This window comes from Wickerhamomyces ciferrii, contig 00091 (assembly GCF_000313485.1).
Source record: "Wickerhamomyces ciferrii WGS project CAIF00000000 data, strain NRRL Y-1031 F-60-10, contig 00091, whole genome shotgun sequence".
Classification (NCBI taxonomy): domain Eukaryota; kingdom Fungi; phylum Ascomycota; class Saccharomycetes; order Phaffomycetales; family Wickerhamomycetaceae; genus Hansenula; species Hansenula ciferrii.
This window is the reverse complement of record NW_011887649.1, coordinates 46,894-58,465: the sequence shown is the minus strand read 5'-3', so window position 1 is coordinate 58,465 and position 11,572 is coordinate 46,894. Positions and strand designations below refer to the sequence as shown.

The following is an 11,572-nucleotide window of genomic DNA, read 5'->3' as shown; positions in this document are numbered from 1 at the left end:
CCAATAATCTCAAATTGAATCTTAATCATAATAAAAGAACTTAGTTCCAACAAACCATAAAGATCAAAGAGATCCAAATCAAATGAGGGAATCACAGGAGACTCTTTTTTTCTATACAAACTCCATTGAGGATGTATCTTTTAGTTTCAAATTTTATAACTACTTTTTATATTTATAAAATTGTTATATAGTGATTTCAATAAATATTATTATACGAAAAAAAAAAACTGTATGATTTTATGAAATAACAGTTCTAGCCTACATAAAATCATTAATTTCCAAATATCTTCCAGTTATATTGAATATTCACACCTGTTTATTCAAGCAGCAGCTGTATCAAGAAAACTATACCAGTTAACACGACCACCGGTACATTTCATCATATCTGTAACTTTATCACTTTTATATTCAATCTCCTTAACTTCAGGTTTTTCGTCACTCATAATGGCTTGACCGTCAATTGAAACAATCTTCTGATATTTCATACTCCCAGTTTCCTTCAGATGTTGAACATACCAGCCGATTCTTTCAGCACCAATTCTGCCACCATCTAAATTTGCAGATGATGGTCCGGTTCTTAGCATTGCAAATCTACCTAATCAAAATAGCGGAACTTCTTTATTCCATTGTAAGTCATCTGTTAGACATGGTATACCTTTGATAACTTCAATTGGGTGTTCAGTACAGATACTTTTCATCATTGGTAAGCTTTCAACATCAGCTTTAATACCAGTAGCATAAAGAATATAGTCAATGTCAGTAAATGTCTTCGTAGTATTATTTATTTTGTCCATGAACTCAACATTAGACCATAATTGTTTTTCTTCATCCCATACCTTATCTTTAATTTCACAGTGTTTATGAATCTCTATTTTACCCATATCAGCTAATTTCATTAACACTTTATGGTATTGTGGGTTCACTGAACCGCCCCCTCTAGCATCCTCAATCATTTCATATCTTTCCATATCAGTATCTTTCATCCAAAAAGTTGACTTCATGAAATTTTGATACTTAGTAACCCATTCAAGGTGAAAATCGAAGTGCTTGATTTTGATTTCACCTCTTATAACATAATGAATTTTACCGACACCTTTTTTGACCAGCAACTCAGTCAACTGGGCAGATGTTAATCCACCACCGATCACAACAACTTCGGTATGCTTCTTCATATTTATTTTATCTTGCATACGTTGAGTTGGAACCATTGCTTGCTTTCTAAACATTTGAGCAGCATGACAGCTTCCTACCCCAAATTTATTATCAATCTCTGGTAATAATGGATAATTTGGTTCACCAGCAGGTCCAACCGCTAATATTGCAACTTTGCAGCCAAAAATATCACCATCAGCAGTTTCGATTTGAAAGCCCATACCATTTTCAATTTCACCATTAAGCATTATTTTGTTTACTTCACCATACTTGATGTCAACAACATCAGCTTGACGAACAACATTTTCTAACTCATATCTATTAACTAAACTCTCACAAAAATCATGGAAAAGTTTTGTACCTGGTCTATAATAATCAAATCTATTTCTATGATCAATTTCTACAAGACCAACATTTTTTTGCTTTGAACTTTTCATCTCCATACTGTTTTTTCTCTTGCTTCTCATTTTCTTTTGTTGATGTTTAGTAATTTCTTGACCAACAACACCATTGATTTCCTTCAATTCATTTTGACGACCACTAGAATGAGCAAAAGACAATAATCCATCAATATCATTTGGATCTGGGTGAAAAAACATTGGAGATCTAAGGTGAGGAATATCAACAGCTTCAAATTGATTATCCCATTGACCCATGAATCTATCACTAACTTTGTCTAAAACCATTATTTCATCAGGTGTATATCTTCTATTTGATTTGGATAATGAACGTTTTTTCTTACCAATTATATTTGTAGCATTACCTCTTTGACGTAGCCAGTGGAATCTTTGATGTTCACCGTCAGAAAATATAGCACCAGGAGTTTCTTCACATAATCTTGAAGCAGTAGCTAACCCACATGGACCGCCACCTATGATTATAACTTCTTTAAAATTGGTTTCAGGTATATCAAATACTTCAGTCATTCTCTTTAGCTCACAAATGTATTAGTCAGTTTTAAAAACTATTATCAACAAAAATAATATTCTCTACTCATTTTGGTAACTTTCCAGATGATCAAGACTATTTATACTATCCCTTCTTTGCTTAGCGATACCACAATCTATACCTCAAAGGTTAAAGCCACCCCAGATCATAAATATACACTATCATCTGCTGTGCATACCTGTCAGATATTTTGGCGTTTAGTAGTTATCTCACCTTATTTCTGGTAACTGTGCACACACTTCCATTCTTTTTATACCTTTGAGGTTAGCATCTTAACTGTGAAGAGACACTCTTGAAAATGCCAAACAAAGAACACCAGGGTAATTGGGGAGATCAGGCGCTAGTGATATATAGTGACCAATGACCATTCTTCATTGAACAATTGATTTAAGGTTTAGTGTAACGTTGATGGTCTATGGATGTTTTGTGGTTGGTAGGTACTAGACAAGTGAAATCAAAACGTAAACAATTGATTTTGGCGATTCTTATGTGTGGGTTTTTATATACACGTTGGGTTTGACAGTACAGTACCAATTTTTGACACATATTCATACTTTCGTTTCTTTAATAATTAAAGTCATATACAAGTAAAGAGACTAAAATTTTACAAACACTTTGATACATTTGTTCTTGGACGCATCTCCAAATGTTTCATATGATTCTTCCATCTGGTCAAAAGTGAACTTGTGAGTTACAAGTCCAGATGGATCAGCTCTGTTAGAAGCAACTTTTTCAAGTAATTCAGGAATAGAGTAAGCATTGACCAAACCTGTAGCCAATGTAATGTTTTGTGACCATAAGTCTTGAATATTGAAGTTCACGGCTTTACCATGAACACCAACATTTGCAATTCTTCCACCTGGTGCGATAATGTTTTGACAAGTGTCAAAAGTTTGTGGAATACCGACAGCTTCAATTGCAACATCAACTTTGTTTGTCAAATTAGCTCTTTCGCCTACATTAACAGTAGCAACAAGTTTACTAATTTCTTCAACAACATCAACTTTAGTTGGATTAATACCAACATCAGCACCAAATTTTTCCTTTGCAACTCTTAATCTTTCTTCATCAGGGTCAATGACAATAATCAATCCTGGGTTGAATGATTTAACTGCAACTAAGGCAGAACTACCAATACCACCAGCACCAACAATTGCAACAACGTCACCTTCAGTAATTTGACCATTCAAAGCACCAATTTCATTACCAGTTGGCATAGCATCTGAAATCATCAACAATGCTTCATCTGAAACTTTGCCTTCATATTTTTCAACATTATGCAAAGAGTTATCAGCATAAGGAATACGAGTGTATTCAGCTTGTGTACCATTGATGTTATGACCTAGAATCCAGCCACCATCAAGACAGTGGGATTGTAAGTTCTTCTTACAGTAAACACAGCTTCCACAGGCAGTAATACATGCAACTAAAACACGATCACCAACTTTGAACTTAGTAACATCTGAACCAACTTCATGAACTCTTCCGATACCTTCATGACCTAAGATTGTACCTTCTTTGACTTCTGGAACATCACCTTTGAAAATGTGTAAATCTGTACCACAAATTGTTGTAGCTTCTAATTTAATCACTGCATCTTTGGAACTTTCAATTTTTGGGATTGGAACCTGTTTGAATTCTCTTTTACCTGGTCCGTTGTATACTAAAGCTTTCATAGACATTGTGAATGGATTGTAATTGATTTTTGAGACTGATTGACATCAATTGACTTCATCAGATAATTTGGAAAAACCCCTTAATTTATACTTGTTCAAATTAGGATAAGGATCCAATGTGACACCCCACGTCTGGGGTATTTAAGCTTAACATTAAACTCCAGGGGGCAGATTAGCATGTATACCTCAAAGGCTATTGTACTTCACAAACTCCGATACATAGGTACTGGATTTGGGTGGGATGAAAACTCATTGGAAGAAATGACCATCATAGTCGTTCGATTTGTGTCTCATTATCAAGAATTTCGAAACTTTATTAGAAAACCTTTCGGAGTTTCAAAGGATGTATAGTATCAAATGATAAAACAATATGACCGATGATCAAAGGTGAAGTCCCTCATATAATAATTGGAGAGATACCAGGATCCCAATTTTCTTTCCTTAATTAATAATTTAACACCTTTCTCTTTACACAATCTTCCCATGTCCAACAAACAACCCGCACTAATCCCTAATCCCCCAGATTTCCTGACTCCTGAGTCCTGAGTCTACAAATCTCAAAAATATGTGGTGCCTTTATTGTGCTGACTCAGCGCTGACTCATCTTCGCAATTTTTCTAATTTTTTTTTCGTTTTTTGCGAAATTTTCATTTTCATCAACATTTTCTGAAAATTGCAAAACGAAAAAAAAGCTCAAATTTCTTTAACGGGATAAATAAACAAAAAGAGGACCTGAACTGGCGAAATTACTTTTCAGTATTGTTATAGACGCCAAATTGACACAAACATTTGGCTTCAGATCCAAAGAAAATTCCACACAGGTTATTCACAGGCTGCTTTAAGTGAAGAAGTACCAGTCATTCATAGTTTACAAGCGGGTCAGGGTAGAGAATTTGCAAGTGAAGGATCTATTCGCTGCGCGCATCTAGTACATTTATAATGTCAACAAACGTTAACGTGAGTATGAATCTGTTTTAATTGATAGATTTAATGTATTTAAATATACTAATTACGTGTTTTGATAGAGTCCAGCTGTTTTTAGAGAAGAAATTGAGACTTTAAAGGCTTTATTACGCGAGCAAAAGGCCTATGTCGCTGCTAATAATGAAGGTATAAACAAAAGAATTAATGATCTATTTGAAAGACAAAATGCCAAATTCAATCAATTGAACTCTGTTGTTGATCTTTTAATCAAAGAAAATCAAGAAATGAAAGGTTTAATTTCCAATCAAAGATTTGTTATTCAACCAGTGAATCCATTCAATCTGAATCAAGGTGGTGGTAATCAAAACAATGCACAAAATAATGGAAATCAAATGATGAATGGCAACTCATCCCACCAAGCTGTGAACCCATTCCAAGATCCATCGTTCATAGCTGCATCAACCCATTCAGCTAATGGCTCTACATCTTCCAATTCACATGTCACTGCAGACCCACAACAACAGGTTGTTCAAGCTCAACAAGCTCAAGCTCAAGCTCAATCCCAAGCGGCCCAACAACAAGCTCAAGTACAAGCTCAACAACAAGCCCAAGCTCAGGCACAGGCACAAGCTCATGCTCATGCTCAGCAACAAGCCCAACAACAAGCACATCATCATCAACAGCAACAACAGCAGCAACATCATCATCATCATTCACATCATGGTCATCATCAACATATTTCACAACAGTCACCAACTCAACATTCCACTCCACATCAAGCTGTTGCACATCCACCACCAGTTAATCAACCAGGTCCAAGTGCTCATACACCAGTGTTAGATCCTGCTTTAACGGATCAAAATGCTAATGGTTCGATGATTAGATTTATAAATAATCAATATGTTGATGATTCAGAAGCGCAATTGAATGCAAACAATAATAATCAACCAGGAAGTAATAGTTCAAGAATTGATTTTGTGTTCATGGATCCAAGCTCAAATAGAAGAGGTCAATATAGAGTACACTCTAATTCTATTACCCCAACCACTGGAGAACCTAATTCAAGTGTTGCAAGACCAGAAGATACTTCAATAAGTTCAGCAAATACTGATACTTCAATAACGATACCAAGCGCAAGTCGTTTACAAAGATCCAACAACAGAGCAAGTGAATTTGATGCTGAAAACTATGATTTGATTATACATAATGATTTCAATAGAGTTGAAGATGTTTATTATGAATATTATAATTCATTAAAACCACAAGTTGAAAAAGTTTCTAAAGCATATAAAGTTAAGAAAATTAGAAAATATCAAAAAATTAAAGCTTTAGCTGTTAGAATTGATCGTTATAGAAAACTGAAGAATTGTTCATTAGAAGAAAGTTTTGATTATTTTGAAGATTTAAGACTTGGTAGTGATAATAGAAAGAAAACAGTTGCTTGGTTATATAATTCATTACCTGAAGTTTTGAGAAAAGTTGGTTTAGAAGATCAATTGAAAAAATCTGGAGGTGCCTCATAGCGTTCTTATGATTAATTTTGTTGGTTTTCTGTGTTTGATTTTTATATAAGTGAAAATTTTTCAAGGTGTTAATTTTATTTTATCTAATTTTCTGGTTGGTTTAGATAAAGCTGTGTATTTTAATAGCTATTAGATAATTATTGATTTGAATGGTTTTATGCTTTATTTCTATGTTTGATTTTACAACTATGAATCGTTGCTATTTTTGTTGTTAAAGATTGTTTGGTTCAGTTTTCAATCTATTTTATTTTCCTTTTTTAATTTCCTACATGTGGTTTATTGCCTATTAATAATTTGTTTTCTATATTTTTTGCCTACCTATATTTTAACTATGAATTTTGTAATATATATACTAAATATGATATAATGTTTGAAAAAATTTAAAATTGTAGTTATCTAAATCAAGCAGAACATGCATGAACTTCTTTTGGTTTGTAACTAAAACTTTCCATAGGTTCCAGACCCCATCTTTTCAACATTGCTTTATCTTCATCCCAACCATTACATTGAGTTGTTAACATTTGTTTACCAGTGAAAACTGCATTACATCCACTCATAAAACACATAGCTTGTTCATGTTCTTTCATTGTATATCTACCAGCTGCTAATCTGATAATAGCTTCTGGCATAATCAATCTTGCAGTGGCAATAGTTCTAACAATTGCATCAAGTTTAACTCTTTTGTGTTTAACTTCTTCATACATTGGAGTACCTTTGATTGGAACTAATCTGTTAATTGGTAAAGATTCTGGATGTGGTGACATGTTTGATAATGTATAAAGGAATCCAACATGATCATCTTCAGTTTCACCAAGACCTAAAATACCACCAGTACAAGCTTTAATACCTGAATTTTGAACATTCTTAATTGTTTTCAATCTTTGATCGTAACTTCTTGTAGTGATAACTTTTTTATAATGTTCTCTTGAAGTATCAATATTATGGTTATAAGCTGTAAGACCAGCATCTTTCAATTCTTTAGCTTGTTCTTCATTAATCATACCTAAAGTAACACAACTTTCCATCCCCATATCATGGACAGCTTTAACCATTTCACCAACTTTTTTCAACCCATTCTTTCTACCAGTCATTTCTCTCCATGCAGCACCCATACAAAATCTTGTTGATCCATTAGCTTTAGCCTCTTTAGCAGCTTCAATAACTTCATCGACTTGAACCATTCTTTCAGCCTTGACACCAGTGTCTTTACTATAACGATTAGATTGTGAACAATATTTACAATCTTCAGTACAACCACCACTCTTAATGTTCATCAAAGTACATAATTGAACTTTTGTAGGATCATGATATTTTCTATGTTGTAATTGAGCTGAATGCATCAATTCAATTAAAGGAGTTTGATAGATTTCTTTTATTTGTTCTCTTGACCAAGCATGTAGTGGTTTATTTGTAGTCATTGCTAATTCTAAAGCAGATTTTGAAGGTGTTGGTGGGAAGAATTCTGGTTCTGGATCCATCTCGACAGCGGCTGCTGAAACAGCTGGAGGACTAGCATTCTTTATTGAACTATGAAATGGTCTTAAACCACGAACCAATGTGTTTATTGTATTTGGTCTCATTATTTATGTATGGTGTCTAGTTTCTATTTGAATGGAAAAAACAATGTGTTTTTTTTCAATATGAAGAAATCATCATGAGTATAAATAGCTTCTCTTATTATTTTTCCCAACGCTACCAACTCACACCAATCAATCATTAGTCTTTGTTGAGCCTTTGTCGACTGCAGATGATTATGCCCAACCAGTTTTGACTCCTTCAAATTTCCGAATTGGGTAATATCTGTGAGTCTAAAGAGAAACCACTCACAATTTGGATAAAGGTCATTTCATAGATTGACAAACAAGATCTCAGCAATTCAGCAGTTTCATTGGACAGAGAAATTAATAAGCGTATTGGTGATCAGGTATGACATGCATTATAGTTGATGTCGATATAGCTTCATGTTATTAAACAACCAATATCGCCGGCGATAGCAATGTGAATCATGATCTATCTTCTATCTTGACTGAAATTTTGTTCAGCTATAGTTGATCAGCAACAACTATCGACATATTACCACCTGTAAATTGAACCTCTCATAACACATCTAACTCACACCGACCTCAAATCTATGCGATCTGACGATCTGACCTCAGCCATCAATTCAATTCTGATCTTTGTAACTTTTTCAGGTTGCAAATTGTTTGAGTCAATTTGCGACTCATCGGAGGAGGATCTTACTGATGCTCTTATCAATCTTAATCAAAATGTGAGAGACATTAATGGAGAAATCCTGTCATATGAAAGTTTTAAGCATTTTAATAAAAATTTAAAATTCAAGGAAAACTCAATCAAAGAAAGATATCCAATTTATGCTGGAGAGGATTTCTTGCAACTACAAGATTCCTTGGTCGGGAAAGAAAGATGGGCCATGTTCTGGTATAAAGTCTATAAATTTCAAACATCCAGTTTAGGTTCCCTAGAAGCATTGCAAATGTTTAATTTGGGACTTAGAGATCATAAATTTATCTTTCCAGTTGAACTTATTCCAGAATTTCCAAGACTTAGACTTCCATTTTGTTCATTATGTCAAGAATTAGATGTTACTGAAGACATTATTCATTTATTTCAAGATTGTCCAATCTCAAAACAAGTATGGGAAGTTCTTTCCACAGATAATCGTTCTCCATTAATTAGTTCACTGGTAGCACCACATCTGGCTAATAAGCAACAGCTGCTTTTGTTATCTAAGTTTATTGGTATAGTTTGGGCGTTACGTCAATCTCGTCGTCGGGTTAGAGAAGTTCCTTCTATTTCACCACAACACATTTTGGCAGAAGTGACAAGATTTTTGAAGACCGAGAACCAGATGGTTAGAACTTATTCTCATCAGAGATAAAAACCCCAAGATTTTTGAGAACAATCATTAACTTTATTATTCTTCATTCACAACATGATTATACTGTTTTCAGGAAATCAAGTTCAATTTATCAATTTTTTTACACTTCTTAAGATATTTATGATTTCAAGCTAAAGTCTTTGGCTTTTCAGAAAAATTATAAATATATCACTTCATTTTAATTCCAATCACACTTCATTATGTGAATCATTATAGTTAAAGATCAATTTTAGAAAGCGGAAGGCTAGATCAGAACATTTAGTTATGAGTTAATGAATATAAGGCAATCTGGAAACATATAAGGAACGTTCCAGTTTTCTTCACCAAATTAATTTCATCTTCCATCATTGTTCTGATAAATGAACAGTAGAGCCTACACTTTACAAAGTTAGTTATAAATACATTTATATATTTCATATTAATACATATTACTTTAAAAAAAAAAAAAAAAAACAACCGCGAATGCGTATTTTCCGCGTACCGCCGGTGGAAATTTGTATGGTATAAGTGAAATGAATGAATTTGATATAGTAAAGCTCATTCTTCCTAATTTACCTATTAAACTCACTATAATTGAGGCTCAGGGTTATGAATATGCTATTGAATTTGTATAAAACGTGAAAAAAAAAATTTAAAATATTAAAGTTTTTCAATTTTGAGTTTAAAATTAAATATATGAAGTATATAATTTTATTATTTTCAAAACTTTATAAAAAAACAATCCTATTTAATAGCATAGTATGGATTTTAATAAAATTTTACACATAGTAGACTAGTCTGAAATTAAAAAATTTGTTGTTTGAAGAAAGTTGTTTCAATAACAGATATTTTCCATGGTTCGGGCATAGAAAGGCGACAATATCCGAGCCCGATATATAATAATGTCATTTAGAATTCCTATTCTTTAATGAATTTAAAACGTTTAGGGTACCACCTAATGCTTCAACTAAATAGATCTAGACACTATTTTTAAGTTAATTGAGACGTGTACATTTTCGGGCTATAGTCTTTTCTAATTACTTCTATCTCGTAAGAGATACAGCCTACTATACTAAAGACTATTCTACAGGTACCAATTCATTAAAAAACTTACAACTTATATATATTAATCAAGGAATTTGAACTTTCAGTAATACATGTTCAGTGTTTGGATCTATAATCCAAAATTTGCCTAACAGAATCCTTAACAGATTCTTCCAAAGTGATCCAAGATTTAATACCAGTCCATTCCAAAGTCTTTGAAGTATCATAATAGATGTTACTCTCTTCAGCATGTCTATCAGCATTTTCGGGTGATCCTTTAGCAATCTTACCCTCTAATTCTGGAAAAGTTTTGTTGATGATATTTAAGAGTTTCTGACCATTATACACATCTTGAATTGGAATTAATCTTTTTCCAGATAAATTCTCGTTCTCTAATGGTAAGACATGGACTAAGGCAGCATCACGAACGTCAATAAAAGTACCAAGTGGAGCATCAAAGAAGTGAGTGTCGTTTGGATCTGAATATAATAGCTCATTGACAATTTCCGCAGATGTATTCAAAGTTTTATTTGTCAATGAAAATTCAAGCTTTTGAGGTCCTAAAACGAATGGTGGGTTGATAGTGGTTAATGTCCACGATGGTTTCTTTTCATCAGCAAATTTTCTTGCCAGCTTTTCAGCTAATGTTTTAGAAGCAACGTAAGCCTCAAGTCCAGTATTAACATCCTCCCAAGTGATTGGATTCCATGTTTCTTCAGTATGAATGAAAGTTTTATCACCAATCTTGTTACCATTGATCACAGCAGCAAGCGAGGATGTGACAACAACATTTTTAACACTTTTACCATAGGTCTGGATAGCTTCCAGAACGTTTCTAGTACCTTCAGTAGCTGGTGTGAAGTATGTGTCTTTCAAATCCTCATTTAAGCCAAAAGAAACTGGTGAAGCTGTATGTAAAACCCCTTCAATTTCAGGATGATCTTGGAAAACTTTGTTAAAAGCGCCTGGTGCACCAATATCTTCCACAATGGCAAAGGTTAATTGAGCATTTGGATAATCCTTTTTGAATTGAGTTGTGATATTATCAGCTTTATCTTGGGATCTAACAGTACCAATGACGGTGTAGTTTCTCTTTAGTAATTGGTCCAATGTGTGCAAGGCAATGAAGCCTGAAGCACCAGTAAGCAAGACAGTTTTAGTTGCCATTTTTGAATGAGCTATGTTTAGTTATGTAGATAGTGTTTTTATTAAATTAATATAAGAACGCCCTATGAGTTGAAAGATGTTGTAAATGGCGATTTAAGCTCCTTTATACGTATGACGGTTAACGGAATTTAGGGGAGCTGTGGAATTTAGGGAGATAAAGTGTTGGCATTGAGAAACTTAAAGTATGTTATCCAATATGCTGACAAAAACCACCAGTGCTCTAAAGTGTGAACTATTGTTAATGAGTTTTTGGTTGATTG

The 11,572-nt window shown here is 33.6% G+C and overlaps 6 protein-coding genes across 6 annotated transcripts; 2 read left to right on the top strand and 4 right to left on the bottom strand.

Annotated features, from left to right (window-relative positions):
* Positions 1–320: 320 nt before the first annotated feature.
* BN7_3415 (uncharacterized protein) lies at positions 321–2,078 on the bottom strand (the record flags this gene model as incomplete). The annotated part of the gene is made up of 2 exons (XM_011276007.1): positions 321–595; positions 656–2,078. 2 exons carry the CDS (start codon positions 2,076–2,078, stop codon positions 321–323), a joined length of 1,698 nt encoding a protein of 565 aa, XP_011274309.1.
* Positions 2,079–2,696: 618 nt separating this feature from the next.
* Positions 2,697–3,782, bottom strand: BN7_3414 (L-threonine 3-dehydrogenase; the record flags this gene model as incomplete). The annotated part of the gene is made up of 1 exon (XM_011276006.1): positions 2,697–3,782. One exon carries the CDS (start codon positions 3,780–3,782, stop codon positions 2,697–2,699), a length of 1,086 nt encoding a protein of 361 aa, XP_011274308.1.
* A 933-nt stretch (positions 3,783–4,715) lies between these two features.
* Positions 4,716–6,223, top strand: BN7_3413 (IgA-specific serine endopeptidase; the record flags this gene model as incomplete). Its single annotated transcript, XM_011276005.1, has 2 exons — positions 4,716–4,737; positions 4,821–6,223. 2 exons carry the CDS (start codon positions 4,716–4,718, stop codon positions 6,221–6,223), a joined length of 1,425 nt encoding a protein of 474 aa, XP_011274307.1.
* A 401-nt stretch (positions 6,224–6,624) lies between these two features.
* BIO2 (biotin synthase) lies at positions 6,625–7,803 on the bottom strand (the record flags this gene model as incomplete). Its single annotated transcript, XM_011276004.1, has 1 exon — positions 6,625–7,803. The coding sequence occupies one exon, from the start codon at positions 7,801–7,803 to the stop codon at positions 6,625–6,627; it is 1,179 nt and encodes a 392-aa protein (XP_011274306.1).
* Positions 7,804–8,354: 551 nt separating this feature from the next.
* On the top strand, positions 8,355–9,122 carry BN7_3411 (uncharacterized protein; the record flags this gene model as incomplete). Its single annotated transcript, XM_011276003.1, has 1 exon — positions 8,355–9,122. One exon carries the CDS (start codon positions 8,355–8,357, stop codon positions 9,120–9,122), a length of 768 nt encoding a protein of 255 aa, XP_011274305.1.
* Positions 9,123–10,262: 1,140 nt separating this feature from the next.
* Positions 10,263–11,312, bottom strand: BN7_3410 (SDR family oxidoreductase; the record flags this gene model as incomplete). The annotated part of the gene is made up of 1 exon (XM_011276002.1): positions 10,263–11,312. The coding sequence occupies one exon, from the start codon at positions 11,310–11,312 to the stop codon at positions 10,263–10,265; it is 1,050 nt and encodes a 349-aa protein (XP_011274304.1).
* Positions 11,313–11,572: the final 260 nt, after the last annotated feature.